At 42.9% G+C, this 23,797-nt stretch overlaps 1 protein-coding gene across 1 annotated transcript in view; it reads right to left on the bottom strand.

The window, feature by feature from the left end:
• The window catches only part of WSCD1 (WSC domain containing 1), a 41,941-nt gene that overhangs the window by 16,931 nt on the left and 1,213 nt on the right, over positions 1-23,797 (bottom strand). Inside the window, exons 2-4 of the mRNA XM_077836798.1 lie at positions 16,463-16,577; positions 13,445-13,629; positions 2,723-2,844 (exon numbers count right to left, since the gene is read on the bottom strand). Of these exons, the coding sequence (XP_077692924.1) occupies positions 2,723-2,844; positions 13,445-13,629; positions 16,463-16,577 (422 nt within the window). The remainder of the gene's footprint in view (positions 1-2,722; positions 2,845-13,444; positions 13,630-16,462; positions 16,578-23,797) is intronic.

The raw sequence follows: 23,797 nt of genomic DNA, 5'->3' as shown, positions 1-23,797 counted from the left end.
GTTACTAGAAGACAAATTAATTGAATGTTTGGTTTACTCCATGTCATCTGAGGGTGGCTTTAGGCTAAATCTGATCACAAAATGAATCTTCCTCTGCGCAAAGATACAACCCAACTTTGGGGTGTGGGGGGAGGACCTCCTTTCAATAGAAAGTGCCTGGTCGAAATGCTCCACTCCATTACACCAGTTCATCTTTACTCAAGTCAATGGAGTGAGTTATGCAGATGTAAACCGAGCCGATTGAGGATGTATGCCAAGGCAAAGACCGTAACAGGGTTCAAAAAAGAACTAGATAGGTTCATGGAGGATAGGTCCATCAATGGCTATTAGGCAGGATGGGCAAGGATGGTGTCCCAAGCCTCTGTTTGCCAGAAGCTGGGAATGAGTGACAGGGGATGGATCACTTGATGATTACCTGTTCTGTTCATTCCCTCTGGGGCACTTGGCACTGGGCTACATGTACCCTTGGTCTAACACAGTGGGGCCATTCTTATGCCCTTTGTCAGTCTACAGGCCAATAAATAAGTAGCAGAACTTTTATTAGCCACTGTGTGGTCATTTGCACCAGTATAAAGTGGGTGTAAGATGTTACCAAGTCAGAATTCTCCACTCAGGGTTTATTTAAACACACAAGTGGAATCACTTTAACTATTTCATTATAGGGGCAGTACAATCCCCTTAGGGTATGTTTACATTGCAATTGATGTGTGACTGCAACCTGTATAGGCAGACCTGAGCTAGCTTTGATCTAGGTACCTTTGGTAATAATAGCAGTGAAGCTGTGGCAGGATAGCATAGTCCCTCAAGTGCATACCCAGTCAGGATCCTGGCCCCTCCTGTACAGCCCATGCTGCTGTGCAGGAGTAGTCAATAGGCAGACTGGGGGCCAAATCTGGACTGCCAGATGCTTTTGAATGGACCACAAAAACTTATTTACTTATTATCATTATTGTTGTTTTGTTTTCTATGGAGTCTGGACCTTAACTATACTTTGACCAAAGAATTGGGACACTGAAAAAAAAAAATTGATAACATCTGTGTGGTTTCACTGCAGTTGTAACAAGCTACCTAGATCAAAGCTGGCGTGTCTACACATGCTGCATTCACCCCTCCTAATTGCAGTGTGGACACAATTATATCAGTATAAAGGTGCTTCTATCAGTATAGCTTTAGACTCATATGAAAAGGAGAATGAGCTACTGGTATAAGGAACCTTTGTGCTGGTTTAACTGAATCCACACTTGAGGTTGTACCAATATAGTTATTTCAGTAAAAAAACTGGCACCCCTAACCTGTTATACTCAAACAAAACTGAGTGTAGACTAGGCCTCAGTTACAACAGTAGTAGAACCTAATTCTCATTTAAACTAAGGCTGCTCCACACCACTCTGGCCGTGTAAAGGGGTTTTACAGTGAATGTAAATGCACTGCACTTCCTTTTATGCTGCCAGAGCTATGCAAAGTGTCTTTAGTGTAAATGAGAATCAGGCTCATAGTCACTTTATCAATTACTCTGGCTTCTTTACACCACTGTGGCAGTACAAAGGGGCCTTTAAGTGGGGATAAACATAATCTACATCCACTTTAAAGCCCCAAGTGTAAATGAGGATCAGATCCTTTGTAGTCACCTTGGACAACTGTAAAAATGGTCACACAAGACACAAAAGAGTGGAGAATCATTCCCGGACTCAAAGTGGAACTTAAACTTCTCCCATTCAGGTAAACTTTAAGTAACACCACTGTAGCTAGCGGAGGTACCTCTCGGTAAGGCTGGTGCGAAAGGGAAATAAGGTCAAAGCAATGATGATCAGATTGTCGTCCAAATTATTTTGGACACTTTGGACCCACTCCCGTACACCTGTGCACAGTTGGTGTAAAATGCTACCAGATAATATTTCTCCCCCATTCATACTACTAGTTGTTGTTGTTGTTTATTATTTAAAGGTGTGCAGATGGCAACGCAGAAGCCGAAATCCTCAGCTGGTATAAATTTATAGCAGTGGAGGATCTGGCCCTCAAGGCTTGATACTGATCACCCATACACTACTGTTATACTGCTAGGTTTCAGAGTAGCAGCCGTGTTAGTCTGTATTCGCAAAAAGAAAAGGAGTACTTGTTAGTCTCTAAGGTGCCACAAGTACTCCTTTTCTTTTTTGTTATACTGCTGTAATTCCAGTGAGTTCTGCAGTGTGACGGGTGACTGACAGCAGTATAACTGAGATCAGAATCAGGCCCACAAGGTACAAAGCAGTGTAGAGGGAGGTACAACTGGATGTAATTCTTCCATTCAATATGCACAATGAACACACAAGGTGCTGAACTTGAATCTCTAAGGGAAGAATTTGTCCTATTTAGCATCAATTTCGGGTCTGTACTTGTTAGTAATGTGACATACAATATTGACTTTCTGCTGGCCCATTGGATGGTCACTTAGGATTGGTTTCCGTGTACATCATCTTTAGTGGCAGAATTCTGATTTCTCCTTTCCCCCTCTCCCCCCCACATAAGCAATAATAATTAGACTGGGTATGCCACTGTGAGCTTCCTTTGAAGAAATCTGTCCTTTGGAAACTAATTTTTGAATCCACAGCTCCAAAGGCACTAAGCGTCTCTATTTACTTCATAAATTAAGTCACACTCACACTCTCTCTCTCTCTCTCACACACACACACACACACACACACGCACACACAAAGAAAAGTGAAATGAGAACTGTTCTTACTTTCTTGGAGCAAAATTCAGAGCACATCTCCACCGTCAAATTGGGCTGTATCAAAGAGGCTGGAAAGGTGACTGTTAAATTTTCTGGAGCTTTAAAACATCCTCGATAGATAACATTCCTCCCTGCAGGGACATGAAATAGGTTTCTCTTGAGAAAACAGCATCCATAGTAGCCTGTCACTATCACAAAGGACAATATTCATTTTGAATCTTTAAAGAAAATTCTCCATATATATGGTTTTTCAGAGTACTTTAGAAATAAGAGAAATAGAGAGACACTAGGAAAATGTATCGCAAGTCCTGCTACACTGAAAGGAACACATCCCTTTAGCCCTATACTAACTATTGAAAGTAGGGCTGCAGAGAAGAATTTAAATTAAATTCTGCTGGTGGAGGCCATTCCTATTGTTTGCAAGCCCCAGTTTTCTTTTGAAGACATTTTTCCCCTGAAAGGCTTAAAAGCCCTGATAAAAATCTACAAAGCTTCCCATGATCTGCACCAGAAAAGAAATGGAATTTAAATGAGTTCAGAAGCTCCTTTAGGGACCCGCCTTTCTGCACATCTGTTCAGTTATGAAGACGTCCCCCCTTCCCATGCACTTGCATTCGTTTCAGATCAGATGAGCTCACCGCAGCCTTCAAAATCTAAACTCAGCTTTTACAAGTCATTCAGGGAGAATGCATGCTCTTTGCTGAAGTCTTGAGGACCAGATTCTGATCTCCATTGCACCAGTGTAAATGCTCAGTAACTAAAGAGGTCAGTAAAGTTACCCCAGATTTAGAGCTGAGTAACTGAGATCAGAATCTGGCCCTGAGTCTTGCTAGTACTTAGAGTGTAGTGTTCCATCCCACTTACCATACAGGGACAAATGTCCCTTTGCAAAGTTGGCCTGGAAATATACTAGCCTAGTCATGCAATTGGCTTTTCTACTCTTTGAGAAGGTGAATGATGATGATACAGAAAGTAATGATATTTTACTAACCCAGTCACATAACAACAGTACCTACTTTTTACATCACTTTTAACCCTAGATCTCAAAGCACTTTACAAAGGAGGCAAATATCATTCTTCCCATTTTACTGATGGGAAAACTGAGGCACAGAAAAGTGAAGCAACTTGCCCAAGCTCACTCAGCAAGCCAGTGACAGACCTGCGAATAGAACTCGGGTCTGCTGAGTCCTTGTCCAGTGCTCTATCAACTAGGCAATAGTGCATCTACCAAAAAAGCAAAAACAAAAATCATGGTAAATGGGCAAATATAGTTAATATTGGACTGAACTAATAGGAGATGTAGTTTGGGGCCTTGAAGAGATTACATACATATGACTGTCTTGCAACATGGCCTAGATTTCAATTTTACAGTGAATGCATCTGATGAAGTGAGCTGTAGCTCATGAAAACTTATGCTCAAATGAATTTGTTAGTCTCTAAGGTGCCACAAGTCCTCCTTTTCTTTTTGTGAATACAGACTAACATGGCTGCTACTCTGAAACCAGTTACACCAGTTTGAATTCAGAGTAAATCCACAGATTTCCATGGAATTGCTCCTCAGTGACAAAGGAGTATATGCAAATAGAATCTGGACCCTAAAATTTTACATTTCTCAGTGGGAGGAAGAAATCAGAGATGTAATCACTGAGATGCGATTTTTAAGGTGATGTGTTTGTTTCCCAGTAGGGATCTGAAGAAGCCACACTGCCGGTATCATTTCAGTCTCATAAAATCTTTTGTGCATAAAATCATAGATTTTTAAGGCCAGAAGGGAACATTCAACCATCTAATCTGACCTCCTGTATAGCACAGGCCAAAGAATTTCACCCAGTTACCCTGTATTGAGCCCAATAACTTGTCTGACTAAAGCATCTCTTCCATAAGCATTCAGTCTTGATTTGAATCTATCACTTCAGGCGATAATCACTCTAACTGTTTAAAATGTGTTCCTTATTTCCAATGTGAATTTGTCTGGCTTTAACTTCCAGCCTTTTGTTCTTGATATGTCTTTCTCCATTAGATTAAAGAGCCCTTTAGTACCCAGTATTATCTCACCAGGAGCTTATTTCTCCATGGTAGCTTTACACCATAATCAAGTCACCTCCTGATCTTCTTTTTGATAAGCTAAACTGTTGTGTTGGCATCTCAACAGCTTGATGATACACATCTAGTGATCACCATTTAAAAGCATCATGTACCACTGAGCCATCTCCCTATTTTAAATATGAGAAAACATTATGCTAGCCCAGATACCACTCTGCAGTATCTGGTGCCAAATGCTGACCTTGCCATGGTAACCATTTTGTTCGCAGAACTGAATGATTATTTTTTTAATGCTGAGATTTTCAAAGTGACTTCCAGGATTTGGATGCCCAACTACTGGGAGAAATGAATGGGAAAATGGCATGTTCAAAGGGTACTGGCCATCTATGAAATCCTCAGGCAAAAAGTATCTTTTTGTTTCTTTGTTTTTATTTCAGGGGGGAACAAAATGAGCTCAGTGTGCCAAAAAAAAAGTGGAGTCCAAGATATAGTCAACAGGAATAAGGAAACAAGGAGTAAAACAGGCAGGAGCAGGATACACACTAACGTGATAAGATTACAGGAGGCAAAGGATCTGGTCCTATGCAGGTTTTCAGAACACTGGCGTAGATGAGCCCGTCCCATTAGAGCACTAAGTGACATGAGCAAGATCTGTCGTGTGGTTCATTCTCTCTCTCATCCTCGCCCCAGGAGAACTGCATGTGTGGTGGAGCTTTAGTGTTTATTTTTAAATGTCCACACTTCTGTGTTTATACGAGAGAAGATGGGTTGAAGAAATACACTTTGCACTTTGTGGGGGGGGGGGGGGGAAGGTGGGTAGATTTGTGATGGTCCTCAGTTTCTGAGGGAGTTCATTCCACAGCCTTGAATCAGCCCCTGAGACAGTCTGGCTCCTGCACAGATGAATGTACCCTTATGGTAGACTTTGATCTCGTGCACATTTGTGCAGGGTCTAATATTAGAGTTCAGTGACGTTACTGCTTATCTACACCAGCAAGAGAAGAGGTGCAGGTCCAGCATGGGTCTTTAATTCTCCAACAGCAACCTGTGTTCTCTTTGCTGCATTTAAAGACAAATCGAGTCCATATCCCTTGCTAGATCTCTCTATACATATACATGCATCTTCCCTCATCCATGTCACATCTTCACTTCAATTTCATAAGCACCCCATTTGTCCCAAGACAAAAGTGAATATTTTCCAAGCAATTCATCATAATTTGGGCCATGTAACCCTGCCCCATAGCTTTGACAATTTACCCCACCCCCAACAGTTTTGCTATCTGAGAGGAGTTGGGACTAAAGTTTCCTAGAAGTAATTTATTTTATTCCAGTAAGGAAGCTGCATCTCTGTGCCATGCTTTTGATGTGCTCTGCTTGGTTAGATAGGATACCAGTGCTCAGTGAATGATGATCTTATCATGTGATCTGAACACACCATCCCTGTCACATTGTCCGCTTTCAGTCCCGTATAGCATGGCACTGCTGAGAATCATACATCGATAAATGCGGGGTGGAAGGGGTGGGAGGTAGGAGGGAGGTGGCAAAGATATAGGGAGAACATCAGAGAAAGAAAGACAGAGATTAGAGATGTTTCAGAGTAAGCTGTAGCTCACGAAAGCTCATGCTCAAATAAATTGGTTAGTCTCTAAGGTGCCACAAGGACTCCTTTTCTTTTTAGAGATTAGAGAATGACAGAGGTAAAGACAGGAATTGCTGAAATTCCTTTCTGATTTCCCTCCCCAACCCCCACCAATCCAATTCAAAGTACTAGCTCAAGATAACTATTTCTCCATCTACTGCAGTGGTATAATAATTTACTAGGTATATTAGAAGAGCAGGCAGAGGCCTCATTGTGCTAAGCACTGTACAAACGAGATGACTTGGTGGTTGCCCCCAGAGCTGTCCCACTACGAGAACATGCCAATGTGCATCAGACCAGCTGATTATAAAGAACAGCCATCCTACGTGCCTGTATGTTATAAGGCTAGAACTGGGCAAACCTATTAAGTCTTACTAGTTTAGATGAGGACGATCAGAATGTTCACATGCTGATCTGAAACGTATCTGATTTGTGCCACACATTTTGATGTGTCTCTTCTCACTCTTCCCTTTTCCTTCTTCCTATCCTCCTCCTTTCCACCATCTGAACCAACCAGAAGCTCCCCCATCCCCATCCCATCCTTCTCTTCCATGCCCCACCAATCCTCTCCTCTATCTCCATCAGGCCTCTTTGATATTCTAGCTCTTTTTGCATGGCCCCAAACAGAACCCCTAACCAAGAACAGTTCCCCAGTCCTGCACTAACTTCCACCCCACAACAAGTCCCCGACCTTTGGTGACATCATAGCTGGAAGGTGGCACTGAAGGGGAATTAGTCGGTCAAAACTGAAACTCTCTCACTTGCTCTTTTTCTACACTCTATTCAAATCTGTTAGGGGCCAGATCTTCAGCTGGTGAATAGCAACCAGGATCTGCTCTGAGATCTGGCTCCAAATGTTTCCTTGAATCAGAGGTGTAATACATTATAGTCCTGATCCTTAGCAGGTCTAGATCAGTAATGATTCACACCGGCTGAGGTATAAATTCCTTCCACTCCAGTACCCCTGTCTGGGGAAGGGTGACTCTGGTTGATAATTGCCTCGCAAATGCTGGAGGGGGTGATTGGGCTATTCTGTGAATTGCAGCTCTGCTTCAGACCCCAAAATAAAGGTTTCTTGTGCTTGCGGTCTGACTTTTGCTCAATTACACTGTACAGTTCCCTATAAATAGTAGTGCTGTCAGACCTTACCCCAGTATATGTAGGATAAAACCTGTGGGCATGAATAGAGAAGGCCTGAATTAGGCCATTGGATCATTTCTGGTGGAAAGACTTTGGCCTCAATTCTGGATTGTGGTACGACTACCTTCCCCTACATCATTGATGGATTATGGGTCTCACGCCAAGAAAGCCGACCATGGGAGGATCACCTCAGGACAAGGGATCTTCTGGTGGCATAGAGATTGTGATGTGGCTCCTGTTCTGCCTTTGCCCTCCCTATCATTTGTTTCCTATCATTTAAGCCATTACTGTTCCACGAGAGGACCTTCCCTCTTCTCATGACAGCTTACCTTGTGTAAGAGCCTTTGGTGAGAGACTTGTCAAAGGCTTTCTTAAAGTCCAAGTACACTCTATCACCCGGACTGCCCTTGCCCACGTGTTTGACACGCTCAAAATATTCCAACAGATTGTTGAGGCAGGATTTCCCTTTACAAAAGCTGTGCTGACTCTTCCCCAACAAATCATGTTAATCTATGTATCTGATCATTCTGTTCTTTACTATAGTTTGAACCAATCTGCCTGGTACTGAAGTTAGGCTTACCGGCTTGTAATTGCCAGGATAGCCTCTGGAGCCTTTTTTAAAAATCGGTGTCACATGTTCTTATGTTCTTACTAGCACTAACAGCAAGGGAGAAGAACTTTATATGGAGATATGCGTCAAAAGAATACATCTCAAAGGTACACAGTATAAGAAGAAGAAGAGGAAAGAACCCTTTTGTTATCCATTACTGAGGGAACAAAAAGGTCACTGCTCTTTGCACTGTATGAATGGTGGATACCCAGCCCTATGGGGTGGTGACATGGAAAGGTTGCTGTAGGAAAAAACTTGTCTGAGTCAAGGATTGTAGCCTGTTGAGTTAAGTTTTAGTCATGAGGAAGTGTGACTGTACCTTTGTTTTATTATCTCTTTCTATTATCACTTAAATCTGTTACTAAACATATTCTTCTCATATGATAAATTCGTCTCAGTGCCATTACATTCAAGTGAGATGTGCATCCTTAGCCGAGCCAGCAAGCTGGTGTGTATATTCTGTCTCTTTGGAGGCAGTGGACTTGATCATTTATGTGAGCAACCAGTGAGGGGCTGGATGCGGCAGGGAAATGCTTCTGCAGCGTTTGGGAGCTGAAGTACACCAAGGGTTAACGTGAAAACTGAAGTTAGGACAGGTGGAGTCCTACAGAGTTTGCTGGGCTGGTAGGGAGCTGCCACACAGTCTAGCACCAGCTGATCCTTTTTATGCTGAGGCAGAGGGTAACGGTGACTTACATTTCTGGACATCTCTAGAAAGCATTACAGCAACCCGCACTCTGAGCTGTGTGGTCCTCTGCCATAGTTCTTTGTTCCTCTGACCAGTGATACCCTTCAAGATGAACTGTAACTTTAACAAAAAGAAAAGGAGTACTTGTAGCACGGGTGCCACAAGTACTCCTTTTCTTTTTGCAGATACAGACTAACACGGCTGCTACTCTGAAACCTGTAACTTTAACAGAAGCTATAATACCAGCTACGTTGCAGGAAGGCCTTGTCCTATCCGTGGGGCTCCTCAAGAAACGTGCAAGCCAAATAACAAGCAGGGGGAGAAAGAACTCTCCCTAGGATCAGACTGTTACAAAGAGCCCAGCACTAAAAAGAAAAAGAAAAGAAAAAGAAAAAGAAAAGCATAGAAGATTCCCTGCTGCCCATGACGCTCCTGAAAGACTCATTGCTTCCCACATTAATACTTGATTCATGAAACAAACGTTTTATGAACATATGGAGAATCCTATCGGATCTGATCTGGACCAGAGCTCCAGCAGCCTCCACCTACATTCTCAAGGGACCAGAGAGCAGCGGGCTCTGTACACAGCCAACAGATAATATTTTAAACATATTGCATTGCTCTGTCTTAGTCTTCCTGATTTGCAAGGGAGAAATCTATAAATAGATGGCCAAATTCTGCCCCTAGGGAAATGATGGGCTCTATTGTGTTTAGCTGTAGCTGCACACTGGTAACAGAGCCAAGCTCGAGGTATAGAGCTTTAAAGCTGTAGAGACTGCTGCTTTTTGCTCTGGAGGGCCCTGACTCAGTCAAGATGGCAGTTGTTGAAATACCTGATCCCAGGAGGTCTTGCAAAGGAACACAACGGATGGGTGGAAGCCCTCTCAAGCGCCCTCCTGCCCCCCCCCCCCGCCCCCCCAGCCTGATATGTACTCTGTTTTTATATAAGATCTGTGCAAAAGGCAGTCACACTCCCCTATTGTTCCAAAAGCCTTCCCCCAAACAAAGTGAGTGGGAAAAAGAGTGGTGATTCCAAACCACAGAGAGCCTCACTTGTTTGTGCTCATGCTTTTGAATTCTGAATGAATGAATTCTGAGACCCAGCTTGTAATTTAGAGTCCCAGAGTTTAAGGCCAGAAGGGACCACTAGATCATGATCTCCTGCATATCGCAGGCCACCAGCACCACCCCGCACACTAATCCCAGCAACTAAAATGAGACCAGAACATTGCAGCGCGCAGAACACTAAACTATTAGGTACCGCAGGCAGAGAATAGAAGGGACTGAGCTGCGTCAGTATTTGACAGGGAAATGATTAAGTGAGAGATACCCGGAAAATCCTGGCAAGTGACCCATACCCCTACTGCAGAGGAAGGCAAACTTCCCCCAAGATCGCTGCCAATATGACCGGGGGGGGGGGGAATTCCTTTGTGACCCCTCAGATTCTTCCCTGATCCCCTTGCACACCTTGAGTAATACCTTACTCTTTGAACATTGAAGTCTGCAAGACTACTGGGCAAGTAAGATACTAATCAAGGTAAATAAGGACAGCAGAATATAGCCCTGGAAGCTCTGTAGAATGAAGTGATCTAGTGAAGTGGCGATCAATTAGACCCTGAGCATGTGAGCAAGAACCAGCCAGTCAAGCACCCAAGATAAACTGTTCAGTGCCGCTTCAGAGCCGTGGCCCATGCCATCCAGCATCCCAGCTTAGGCTCTACATTCTGTTCTCTGCATAGCCAGAGCATCATGCTAGTGCCTCCATTTGCACCAAACACCCCCCCAAAGACAGGAGCCATGATCACTTTGTGGATTGCAGCTACACTGCAGGACAGAGCCTCTCCTTTCTGAATGGCACAAAAAGGCCAGGATATGGTTCTAACTTCACAGATAAGAATTCCTCCAGCATAAGGGGCATATGATATTACTTAAACTATATAATATTCATCTAAGTGCAGAGGGCCAGCAGATGGCCTTTGTATCCCTTAAATCACACTAGCCCTATTCTGAGGCCTTAAGGGATGCATAGACCTCTGCAAAGAAGTGAATTTCACTGGCACTGACTACTTATAAATGCTGATAAATATGCCACTGAAGTGATCCCCAGCTGACCATCAGAAAGCAAAGTCAACATTGAAAAGAAGTGGATTCCAGTAATGTATTTTTTTACCGAAAGAAGGAACAGACCAACTTTCCTGCTGCCTTTATCAATGGTGGATGGATCAGTCTTGCAATTAATCAGTAACTAGTTTATTATTTTCCTTTGAGTTTTAAGCATCTAAGTTTAGATACCTTGGTTTGACCATGTTGGTGAAAATATTTCTCTTGATAAAGACTGACTTCCAGCCAGTGGACAAATTCACATTTGCATAATTCTTTTAAATTCTGAATCAGAACGAAATGTTGGAAATGTGAAATTTTCAGTGGTATGAACCAAAATGGACTTTTTTTAAAAGAGTCCAGGCTGGCACACTGGTGCCCTGGCAGCCAGCTGTGCTGCTTGGGAGCCGGGCAACCTAGAGAGCCTTGGGGTATGTCTACACTACGCATTAAGCCCAGGCTCTGACTCAGCTTTGACCCCAAATCCCCCTTACGTTCACACACAAATCGGTCTTACTTGGGTCAGCGAGCACTGAAGACCCAGGTCCTGGGATCTTGCGAGGGAGGAGGATCAAGTCCTGCTATGACTCAGGTCCAAGCCCAGTCATTTTGCAGTGTGGCTACAGTGCAAGTGGCACACCCGAGTCAGAAGGTGTGCACAGAGCACTATGGACACATAAGCATGGCTGCAAGACCCAGATCCAGCAATTTTAAACCCAAGTTTACAATATGGTGTGGATGCTCAAGCGCAGGCTTGGCAACACGGAGTCCATAGGCTCAGGTCTCACAGACCCCGGCTTAGTGTGCAGGGGAGACATACCTTTGGAGCTCAGGCAACCCACCAGCTGAGCTGCTGGGTGGCCAACGGAGGCTAGGAATACAGAAACTCCGTCAGGTTGGCTGCTGGGGAGTCTGGGGACTCTGGCATTGCAGCTGTCCACCACCTCGTGGGCTGAGTTGCAGGCTGATGAGAAACTAAGGAGGCTGGCCTGCCAGCCTGCCTGGTTTCCATGGAAAGTTTAGATACAGTCGACACATTCCTGTGTTTTGATTCTGTCAAACCAGCATTATCCGATCAGAACACTGTTCCACTGGAAACGTTTGGACCTGCTCTACCACTGACCCTTTGGGCCAGGTTACAGGCAAAAGAGTGGGAAAGGGGGCAGGAGCATACCCTGTATCTGCTTTGTGGACCGTATTCCGTAGATCACTTCACTCCACAGAGCTTCCAGGGCTAGATTCTGCTATCCTTATTTACCTTAATTAATATCTTACTTGGCCAGTAGTCTTGCTGATGTCAGTGGGACCATTCACAGAGTAGAATCTTACTCAAGGTGAGCAAAGTCATCACAGTCTGGCTCTTACACACACACACCCAATTCAGAATTAAACAGTGATGCAAATCCTGGGAAACTTGCCAATGTGCCTGTCAGCCTGACATGAGCAATTTAGGTCTGTGTACCTGTGATTTATAATTAATGTATAGCAGTGTGCATTATTGTACAAATCTTGACTCCTCTTTCACCATATATGCTGATGCAATCTAAGGTCTTTGTTGTTTTGTTCCCAGCAAATAGCAGCGTTAAGGAATCAGAAGGTTTGTAGAAGTAAAGACTGTTTAGCTGCTTAGACGTGTATGTGGTTTATGTTGGTCTGAAGGTCTATCTGTTTTATCTCCCATGATAAATCCTAATTGAACAGCAAATAAGAATTGACTCAAAATTAGGCAAAACTCCCCCAAACTCAAGCTATTAGGGGAATAGGTGTCCTTTAGGAACTAGCAAATCTTTGTGTCATATCATTACCGGCTCTCATCTAGAAGAGACAGAGGCATATTCCTCTACCACTGGAAACAGAAATGTATTGATTTTGTTTAAGAGACAGTTTGGGGTTAGAATGGTACATGCATTCTCTTAAGCGAATGGCAGAAGAAATATAAGGTTTCCTAAATTTCTAATACACCTGCATTTTGCCCTGTGATAATGAATGCAAGACTGTTTTTTTTTGCAGATGAACTCTTGCTGAGGTGACAGTCGTAATGCTCTATATTTTACTGGTTCCCATGGTTACGCAAACTCTTTGTGTAGCAACTCTGATGCAACTGAGTCAGATGCTTCACGCTCCTCCTAAATAACCAGTTGAACGACCATCCTAGCTGAGCCAGATACTGGCACCAGCCATAAGTGGACATCATGGCCTAGCTTCTCAAAGTCTTAGGCACCTCACTCTTACTGAAATCAACGGGAATTAGTTGCCTAAGTAACTTTGAAGATATGGGCTCATGCCCTTAGCTGACATTGCAAAGATGCTTCTGTTATTTGCCATGTTTAAAACCCCAGTGAAGGATTCTCTGGAGCAGGATGGGAGGGTGGAATGATAATTCTCTCCCCCCGCCCTCCCACTGATGTCTGATGCGCCCTGTTTGCGGGATGAACATCACTCAGGACAGCATGCTGAATGCCCTGTCCCTGTTGGGAGAAAATACTCATCAAATAGCGCTATGTTACTTACGTCGTTTGGCCCCTGCCCGTAGTTCCTCCACCCTGTAGACAGACAGCCTGTTCACCCCGCCACAGATGGAACCTTTCTCTCCTTTACATTCATTGTTGCACTCTTCTTGCTTTGCAATCATTATGGGGAGCTTGTTCCCACAGTAACATTCTGCACCATACTCCAAGCCAGCATAGGTATAAGCCCTGTAGGAAGAAAACAATACCTTGAATACAGCTAGACCCTTTGTATTCCAAAGTTCCTCTGCACAGTTGGCAAACTTGGGAAACTTATATATACAAACTATGCACAATACCCCCCACCCCCACCAAGAAATGCAGACAACTCTGGAGAGCAAGGCAGCAACTGTTAAAAAGTGAATAACAGCACAGCACAACAGTGATAGGCAAAAAGTGCAGAATAACACATCCAGTTGAAAGTAAACAGGGAATTTTGTTAGGCAGAATACAAAGGTCTCCAAGGCAGTTTGGCCAGTGCACTCAGGTTTTTAATACTCCTGCTTTTTAAAGAAGTGCTACGGAAATATGAATAGTGATATTTTCCCAGGACTTCATTTTCATGCCTTAGCCAAATGACACCCCAGCAGCACAGTGCCCTTAAGACTATGCTGGGCATTGGTTCAGGAGTGTCTCCTACTGAACCAGAGCACCATTTCCTGACACGTCCGTGTTTGCTGGAGGTTTCTCATCCGAGCACTGCTCAGGTCTGGGCCAGTTTAGAATGCCCGATGTGACGGCATCGCAGCTCCAGGGGAGATGGGTCTTGGTCGAGCCAAAATATTTCAGCGACTTTTTGTAAAGTATTTGACCATTTAGAGCAGCACAGGAGAAAACTCCATTGCTGAAGCTATCTTGACTAGCCTTTAAAAGGAGCCACTTTTGATCCAGTCAAGGAACTTTCAAATGGTCAAAACAAAGAACTGGCTATTACTTCAATTTTAGATTAAAGGCTTGCTGTCTCTTTCAAGGTGTAAAAGTGTGCTTCAGTGAATAGTTGCTATATAAAATAAGAAAACTCAAAAATAAATATGAAAGGGCAATCCGCTTTGATTAGGGATGTGTCTGTTAAAAATTCAAACATATGGCTTGGTGTATGGAAGTTAAAATTTGAAGGGATGTAGTTTAACTGGTAGTACAAAATGATGCCATACAAATAGAAAGCCTTTGTCTCTTAAGGTGAAGTCTCTCTAACTCTCTCACATTCCACTGAATGCATCCGATGAAGTGAGCTGTAGCTCACAAAAGCTTATGCTCAAATAAATTTGTTAGTCTCTAAGGTGCCACAAGTCCTCCTTTTCTTTTTGCGAATACAGACTAACTTGGCTGCTACTCTGAAACCTCTCACACTCAGAGTTTCTTACCCACACCAAGAGAGACACAGACAGACAGACAGACACACACACACACACAGCTGTGAGAACACAAGGTGAGATCTGGAGCTATGCTGATTAACATCAGCTTAAGGTCTGGCTCATTATTCTTAAATATATTTCAAACAAGAATCAATAAACAAGAATCTGCTTGTAAAGGGATTCCCACTTACCGCACCAAAAAGAAATGTAAGAGTTAATGGCTAATTCCCTATTGCTGTTCAAGCAGAGCTGTATTATTACTTGCAGTATTATTTATTGTATCTGCCTCTTCAGCTTCTCTCCAGTCTGAATGTAACCTGATGTCATTTAATACGTGTAATCGCAATCATCATTACTAAAAGTTAATACTAAATAAGCTTTGAAGAAGGGTGGTTTTGTGGTTGAGGCACTGGACTGGGACTCAGGGGATCTGGGTTCAGTTCCGAACTCTTCTACACATTGTCTCTAGGACTTCGGGCAAGTCACTTAATCTCCCTGTGCCTCAATTCTCCATCTGTAAAATGGGGATAATAACCATTCCTTTCTCTCACTCTTTGCCTGCCTTATCTATTTAGATTGTTTTTGGCATGTCTATTATTGTGCATTTTTACAAATGCAGCTTAGGAAGCGTAAAGGAAAGGTTTTCAATCTTGGTCACCAAAAGTTGGTTCCTACATTTCTAGATCAACATTTAAATAAATGGCCTGATTTGTAGAAGTGCTGATTGCCTGCGGTTTACATTGGCTCCAGGTGGGGACATGAGTACAGGTGAACAAACCTGTCTGCGGAGGATGCGGGGTTTATTTTCCTTGCTTCCTGAGTCCAGTGTGAGCACCTGCTCTGGAGTATAATTCCCCTGTGCACCAAGTTAAATACTGAGCAAGATCAACGATTCCAATACTCCAAGCTGTCCCCCTGAATCAGGAAGTGTCTCACCAGTTTCCATAAGGGGGCTCTGTGAGGCCCCACTAACCGGAAACGCTACAGCTAGAGGAATTAGCATATCCCAAGAGCGAGTCTCTCATGATTACACAGTGACTGTAGGCATTGCCCTGAACAATGGGTAGCACATAAGGGTACTCCTGGGATGATGCATCTTAGGAAGCAATGTGCCTGAGACACACCTTCCTTTTGCCCCTGGGAGCAGAAAGGCTGGTGGAGAAGTGCAGGCCTATACCTGCCATAAATTCTTACCACTGACCCACATGCTGGCTCAGCTAATCTGGCCAGTGAGCCTGGGGGCAGAGCCAACATTCTGACCCCCTGCTCCAGAGTTGAGGTAAGCAGGGGAGTAGCTTTGCACCCAGACCCAAGGTTCTTACCCCCCTCTTATTCCCCATGCACAAGTATGTAGGTCAGGTTACAGTTTAGACCACAAATTGGGCCAACTAACATTTCCTGCACTCTCCATTCATTTCCCATGTAATTCTGGGGAAGGACACTGACCCCAAAATGGCTTTCCTTCTGTGGTTAGGCAGAGGTGAAAGAGTCCCCTTCTTGCAGTGTTGCCAAGCAACCTTATGTTTGGAGGCATGAGGTAAACAACCTTTTCAAAACGGTTTGTCTCCTCTTTAATATATGCACGTGCTTCCCCCTTGTGAACTCAATTCTAAATTCCCTTTGTTATCAGAGAACAGTTGAAAGTGCAGTGAAAAATCTCTCTTTACCTCTCAGCACAAGCTTCTTGACAATGAGATACTGTCATTTTTCTTAAGTCATAAAACACAGCTCCCTTCAATGTCTTCTCCCTGGAATCATCACTGAAGCATCCAACGTAAGTGCCTAAAGTACATGAAATAGCACAAGAGTTAGAGATAATCTTACGTTCTGGAACATTCAACTGCAAATTCAAGGCCCTTAGTTATACGTGGCGCTTTGCTGTTTGCTCAGGCAGTAGCAATATGTTTGGTAGCCTGGGCTGGTACGTAGACTAGTCGCGCTGACATTCAACTCCCCTAAGAAATCTTTTGTTACTAGGGGGCAAAGTTAAGGTTGCGTGAGATGGGGCAAAGTCAGGATGGGGCTCACCACAGAAAGGCAAGGAGATAGTTGTGAATGCTGGTGGGGTTATATCTGGTAGGGTATGTGGGGAGTGGACAGGGGAGGGAAATGTAAGAGAAAAGGAAACTTATATACATACATTATTTTAAAATATAAGATCCTGATGTTTTTCCTAGACCCTTGCACACTCATTTACTCCCTTCTGTAGTTCCTTCTGTCCATCACCCATGGCAACAGAGCCCTCCATCCATCCTGGTCACCATCCCTGATCCACCTTTCTATGTCATCCTGTCTTGAGTCCTCATCACACCTCCACAACTTCTGTCCCCTGCCCCATCTATGTTCCCAGTACCCTATATCCTCTTCCATGCAGCCTATCCTGCATCCCTCCTGGGGCCAGACCAGGGCCAAGTTAAGCCCCCAGCGCAAGTTATGGCAGCATCTAACTTGCACCTGGCTGTAACAGCCCCCACCAGCCAGAAGCCACAGTAACACTCACAAAGTGCAACAACACTCCACCTTCTTTCTATAGCTAGCCCACCTATTTAGGGGAATAGTGTTGGCCATACTGGCCCTTATGCCTCCCTGGGATTCCCCTTAGCCAGGTAAGCTAGCTCTGTAGCGGCTTTGGGCCAGGAGACCAGCTCAGAGCAGCTGCAGCAATTGGTCAAGATATGGCCTATGACAAGCCAACAAAATGAGTTAGGAAAAATGTTCAGAGTGAAGGGAAAGTATATTTCCACAAATACCATGACTTGGAAAACCCTTTTTGGATTGTTAAAAATCTTCCCTGAAAAACTCTACCCTGGAATGAAATGAGATGTGAGAAGTGTCAGGAAGATGAGTTTCTTTCTGAAATAGGTAGGGATGTATTGAAAACTCAGTCTGTAGTGGAAAGATAACTTTAGCCTTACCTATGGAGCTATCTGTCTGTCGATGCTATTGAACCACACCTCCTCTCCCATCGCTGTTATTGAGACCTTTGAAATACACCTGGCGTTACTTAGCGTTTGAAAGCAAAATATTTCAGTTAGCCTATCTCCTATATTAAGCATCTTGTCTTTTTGATGTCAGTAACAGACTACATGAAAACCACGTGTAGCCTGTGATATACGGAAAAGAATTCCACACCAGAAGAAATATGAAGAGGCTTTATAATGTACAGTGGAGTCATTCAGGTACATGGAGTCATCAGGTATAAAGGATGAGAGGAAACTTGATTCTGGAATTTGATTCCTATTAAAATATAAATATTAGAGGATACAAGTATCAGGTAATCTATAGACAGGAAGGGAAAATAAGATGAGAATTGATAAAAACCATTCTGAAGAGTAATAAATAAAACTACAGGGTGGGGGGAGTTACTCCAGAGTCAAATGGAGAATTCAGAGCTAAGAAGATAAATCCAACATTCCAATGGCACACACACCACAGTAGTTTCAAAGAACTGCACGTTGGTAATTTGCAAACATGCAATTAGAAAATCCACAAGCTGTGAATAAACACCCACAAAAGGCTGTTAATGAGATGTGAGTTATGCACCTGGAATAAGAATTTTTTATATTTCAATGGGGCCTTTTGACTTCAGGGGCTTGATTCCACCAGTTGCTGCTGAAAATGTAACATGGGTTCATGTCAAACACAGAGATAGCGTAAGAGAATCTAAGTTAATGTAAATTATACCTGGTTCTAGCCTCTATGAGTAATTTCCATCACTGAAGACTCCTATAATTCTCTTATCTACTTATTAATATCTGCCTTAATCCTCACTTATATGATCACTCAGCCCACATGACCTTAGAATGCAATGGTGTTTCAGTGATAACGTCTGTCAAATGGGGAATAACATGAAATGGGACAATAATTTCCGATGAAGCCATATGATCTCTTAAAAAGTATCCTAGAAATATGCATTATTATTAGCTGGAAATATCTTCTACTGCACAGCCACACACGATTTATTATTATTTGTATTAGAAGTAATACTTAGGAGCCACATTGTGATAGGTGTTGTACAAATACCCGGAAGAGACATTCTCTGCCTGGAAGAGCTTAGAATCCTAATAGACAAGAAAGTTAAGGATGATGGAGGGAAACAGAGGTGGAATGACTTGTCCAAAGTTACGCAGCAAGTCAGTGGCAAAGCTGTAAATTACAGCTGTGTGAATAACTGATTTTTCAGTTACCTGGCAATTCCACAAAAATGAGGAGGGGGAGTGAGAGGGGCATTGCTGAGTTGACCCGGATCTGACAGTTTTCAAAATTTCTGTCAAATTGGGGAGGAAAAATAGTTTTGAGTCAAACAGAAAGTTTTGTTTTGATTTTGAGCTCTTCAAAAAAAAAAACATTTTAAACAATAAAACGAATTTGGAAACAAAGTCATTTTTGAATTAAAAAAATACCTCACATTTTGTTTTGACAATGTCAGAACAAAATGTTTTGATTTTGTAGAGGGGAATTATTGGGGGTGGAGTTTAGACACAAACGATTATAGATTCATATAGAATATGTATATTTTTTTTCACCAAAAACAAAAAAAGTTTTGTCAAAAAATTTTGCTGACCCCCTTTTGGGAATAGAACCACATCTAGCATCCTATACACAACATGACACTGCCTTCCCCTTTTAAATCAAATTTTTTTCCAGCCCTACCAAAGTTGAGGAGACTGTATCCTTTGAATAAGACTATATGAGCATCACGGATGCTGTGATGATCTTAGTAGGAAAGCAGACCTTTCGCTGGTTCTCTGCACCAGGGTAAAATTTCCCTCTCAGAAAATTATTTTTTAAAATAATGATCCAGGTGTATTGTGTTGACAGTAATTTCACACCAAGGTGTCTTTACAATCTAAATGGCCAAACTGTTGCTCAAGAAACTCAGACTGGGATTTTTAAAGGTGCTTAAGTGAGTTTGGCCCATATCTCAGTAGGTGCTCCAGCCCAGATATGGGTTTTAGGCCCATCCTTTTCAGGATCTCGTCCTGGGTGCCTTATTTCCTTAGGGTAAAATTTTCAAAGGCTCTAAAGGCCAGATTTTCAAAGGTATTTAGATGCAGCTAGGTGCCAAGCGTGACTTTCAAAAGCACTTAAGTACATTATGTGCCTAACTCCCATTGATTTATAACTGATAATTCCCATAGCCTAATTTTCCTTTGAAAATCCCTCTTTGCCCTGAAAATCTGACTCTTTTAGGACCAAAATAGCTTTGAAAATCTGGCCCTAAGTCACTTTTGAAAATGGGATTTAGGTGCTTTTGAAAATTTTACCCTTACGATCCTTTGTAAATCCTGGCCTTGTTGAACTATGAGCTCTTCAAATGATTACATTAAAATACATTAATGTTGAAATATCCATAAACTTAGTTAATGCCGATGCCAGTACCAGCCATTAATCTAGTGCCCTGCTGATGTTATAATTGCGAATTGAAAGAGAGCCAAGAGATTATTTATTGCTGTAGCTCACTGGATTATGCACATTTGAATATTCATCATTTGAATATTCAAATGTACATGAAGTGACCATATTAATAACAGCATTGTTAACAAGTCTTTGGAAATTACTATCAATTAAAAATTAAACTTTCCATGTATAGAGTGTGCTATTTTCCCCCTCTCCTAGTAAACTTACTGGCTCTTTATTTCATTATGGATCCCTTCCAAGATATAATGAAATACTTAGTGATTATAATGCCTGCTGAAGTTTCAACTCCACACAGTGATTTCCTTTCAATAAAATGTCACATCGCCTTAAAGTGGCTATTTTATTTGTATACACCTCCATTCTTGGCTTCATACTGATAGCATGTGGGCTTGCTCAAATGTTTAGCTGATGTGTCCACCCCACAACTGCTCAAGCATAGCATTTGAATAGCTAGTAAGTCAAATCTTTGGTGAGTGTAGGTAGCAAACCTTAGATACTTATTTATGTTAGGTACTTCTATGGTCCCCGTTACTGTAGTATTTGACCACCTCACAATCTTTAATGTATTTATCCTCACAGCACCCCTCTGTTTTCCCAATCTGTAAAATGGGGATCTGAGGCACTAAGTAGCTTGCTGAAGGTCACACAGGAAGTCTACGGTGGAGCAGGGAAATAAACCAGTATCTCCCAACTACCAAGCTAGCACCTTACACGTTAGGCCACCCTTTCTCAGTTCTCCAATCAGTCTCGCCCTCTCTTCACCTGCACCAGAGCTAATCTGCAACAAATCAATTGAAGTCAAGAGAGCTAGAACAGCATACAGCTGTCGTAAGTGAGAGGAGAATCAGAGCTATCATCTTAATAGCTTCTTCCACCATCCAGACTTTAAGTCATGGGGCGTGTGAGCATTTATCAAAGCCAGCAAATCAGGTTTATTTCAGAGGGAACCTTGAAACTCATCAGAATTATATGGGGTGTAAAAATGTGCAGCATGAAAGCACAAATCACAGGGAATCTGGATGAAGTGAACATAATGTGAACCTGTTCAATGAAGGTCTCTTCCCCTCCCCTCAAATCTCGTCACATGATACAACAAACCTGTCAAGCCCGTGTACTGGATGTGCCCTTGCCTTGCTAAATCACCAGTCATCTACTGGGTGAGCAAAAGCAGGGTATGTACTGTCTTTACGATCAAAAAAGAGATCCTTTGAGTTGTTAAATACTAATCTCCCAGGTGACTCAGTTGGTTCTTACCAACAATCATCCTTTGGACAGAAGTACATTAAAGTATGTGGGAACCAATGTCAGAGAAGAATTATTAGCTGAAAAAAAATTGATTCATTCCTAAGTGTTTTGGTACATTCTCAGGTCAGTCACAAGTTTGAGTCAACCACAAGACATGTAAGGAATAGCTTGGCTTTGTGTTTCTTGCTAGTCTAGGAGTTTCTGTTGGTCTGAAGTCCACAGTCTACGGACACAGTGCAGTCTGCTGAATCTCACTTAGGGCTGGTCTACACTACTGCGATAAATCGATCGAACTTACGCAACTTCAGTGACATGAAGAATGTAACTGAGGTCGACGTAGTTAGATCCACTTACTGCGGTGGCTACACTGCACTGTGTCGACAGGAGAGTGTCTCCCATCAACTTCCCTTATGCTTCTCGGGGAGGTGGAGTACACAAATCAATGGGGGAGTGCTCTCCCATCGATTTAGCGTGTCTTCTCCAGACCCACTAAATTGACACTCGCTGCATCGATTGCAGCAGTGCCAATCTACCGGTAAGTGTAGACATGCCCTTAGACTCCATGGTATTTAAACTGCGTAAACCCTTATGATCTTTGCCGCCCAAGCAAGTTAACTGTGAAGTTTTACTCTGTAAAGCCCTGAGTCCTGTTAGAATCTGGTTCTCCGTGAGCCTGAGAATTCCATCTGCAATACTTCGATCCATCTATTCTTCACCATTAATCATAACTTCCTGTCTCAGTTTCAAAAAATGTCCACATTGGGCGCAGCCAGTAGGCATCTTTTTGTGACAAAAATTTTGGACAATATTATTTCTTTGGATTACATGCTCTTCATATTGTTGATTAATGTTGGTAATGTGACGTCTAGTTATTTGGAGTCCCTTTCCTCTAGGTCTTTATTGGTCAGGGAACATGCCAGAAGACCACAGCCTTTCCCAGTTCAGCCTAAAGCTAGTGAAGTTTAGATGGGGTCATTAGTACCCATGTCATGTTGTTGTGGCAGCCTTTGCCACTATTTCCACATACTTAGGCAAGACTTGGCTCCCTGTCATTGGGTGTTGAAAACTCGCATTCACTTTTACAGCGTCCTACTGGACTTGCTACAGATGACTACAATGAGCTCAACATATAATGGTACACATAATGGCTGTGCTCTTCTTTTATCCTGTAGTGACCTGGTACCAGACACTCAAATCCTTCTGATTATTGTAATTCCCTGATAGGTCTTATGAGCAGGGCTTTCCTATCACTTTCAGCTTGTTCAGAATGAAGCAGCACGTTTGATCACATTACTCCTGCCCTACATCTGTTTAAGGCTGACTGTCTTTAATGCAGCTGACTGAATCCATCTTAACCTGTTCTTTTGTAGAGGCCTTGGCTATATTACAGTCAACTCCCACTGAAATCAGTGGGAGTCTTCCCATGTACTCTAATAGGTTTTTCAGCTTTTCAAAGATATTTAGGCTCCAAAAGATGCAGATGGGAAACTAATGGGATTGTCAAAAGTGCCTCAGCAGGTTAGAGCCTAACTCCCTTTGAAACCAGTGAGGGTTAGGTGCCTAACTTGATATTCTATATGTTGATATTCTATATAAAATCATTGTGACTTTTTACTATGAATTTTCAGGCCGCATCCTGAGCCTTTGGCTGGGGATGCTCTAAAAATGAGGCTCGCGATTATGAAATTCTGGCTGCGTAATGTGTGGGGAGGGAGTATAGAGCCTTCATCCCACTGTGAAGCCTTCTTTAAGACTGTCTAGAATAGCAGCTCCACACACTAGAGAGAGTGCAAGGTTTCCTCAAGGTCACACAGTGCCCGAAAGTGGGGAAGAGAGTACAGCAAGACAAGGCTCCATTTCCCCTCCCTCCATGCCACACCAGCCTGTGGAACCAGACAGTCACATGGGGAGAGTATCCTGTACCCCTTAAAGGGGAGTAGCAGTTTGCACTCACTCCCACAATGCACCAGGGAGCTCAGAGAGGCAGAGTGGTTTCCAGTACCCTCACTGTGGTGGTGCAGCTCTGCACTGATCCAAATGCCAGGCTGGGCCTTAAAGGTACAATCAAGCCCAAGGAGACTAGTCTGTGTTTTACAAAAAGAGAAAATATAAGGCCTGATTCTGCTGTGTTAACTCATGCTTTGGTCATGCCTGTTTCCCCACTGAATTCAATGGGGCAGCACATGTATGTATTTCTCAGCATGAGTTAGGGTGGCACAATCAGGCTCACCGTGAGGTGAATTTAGTTTATATCAATCTGATGACATTCCATTTAGACTATTATTAAACCGTGAGGTGAAAACACACAATCTTGTACCCTGTGCTTTGGCTTCTAA

This window comes from Eretmochelys imbricata, chromosome 17 (assembly GCF_965152235.1).
Source record: "Eretmochelys imbricata isolate rEreImb1 chromosome 17, rEreImb1.hap1, whole genome shotgun sequence".
NCBI classification, from domain to species: domain Eukaryota; kingdom Metazoa; phylum Chordata; order Testudines; family Cheloniidae; genus Eretmochelys; species Eretmochelys imbricata.
Note: the sequence above shows the minus strand (reverse complement) of the source record. Positions and strands in the feature narration are given on the sequence as shown.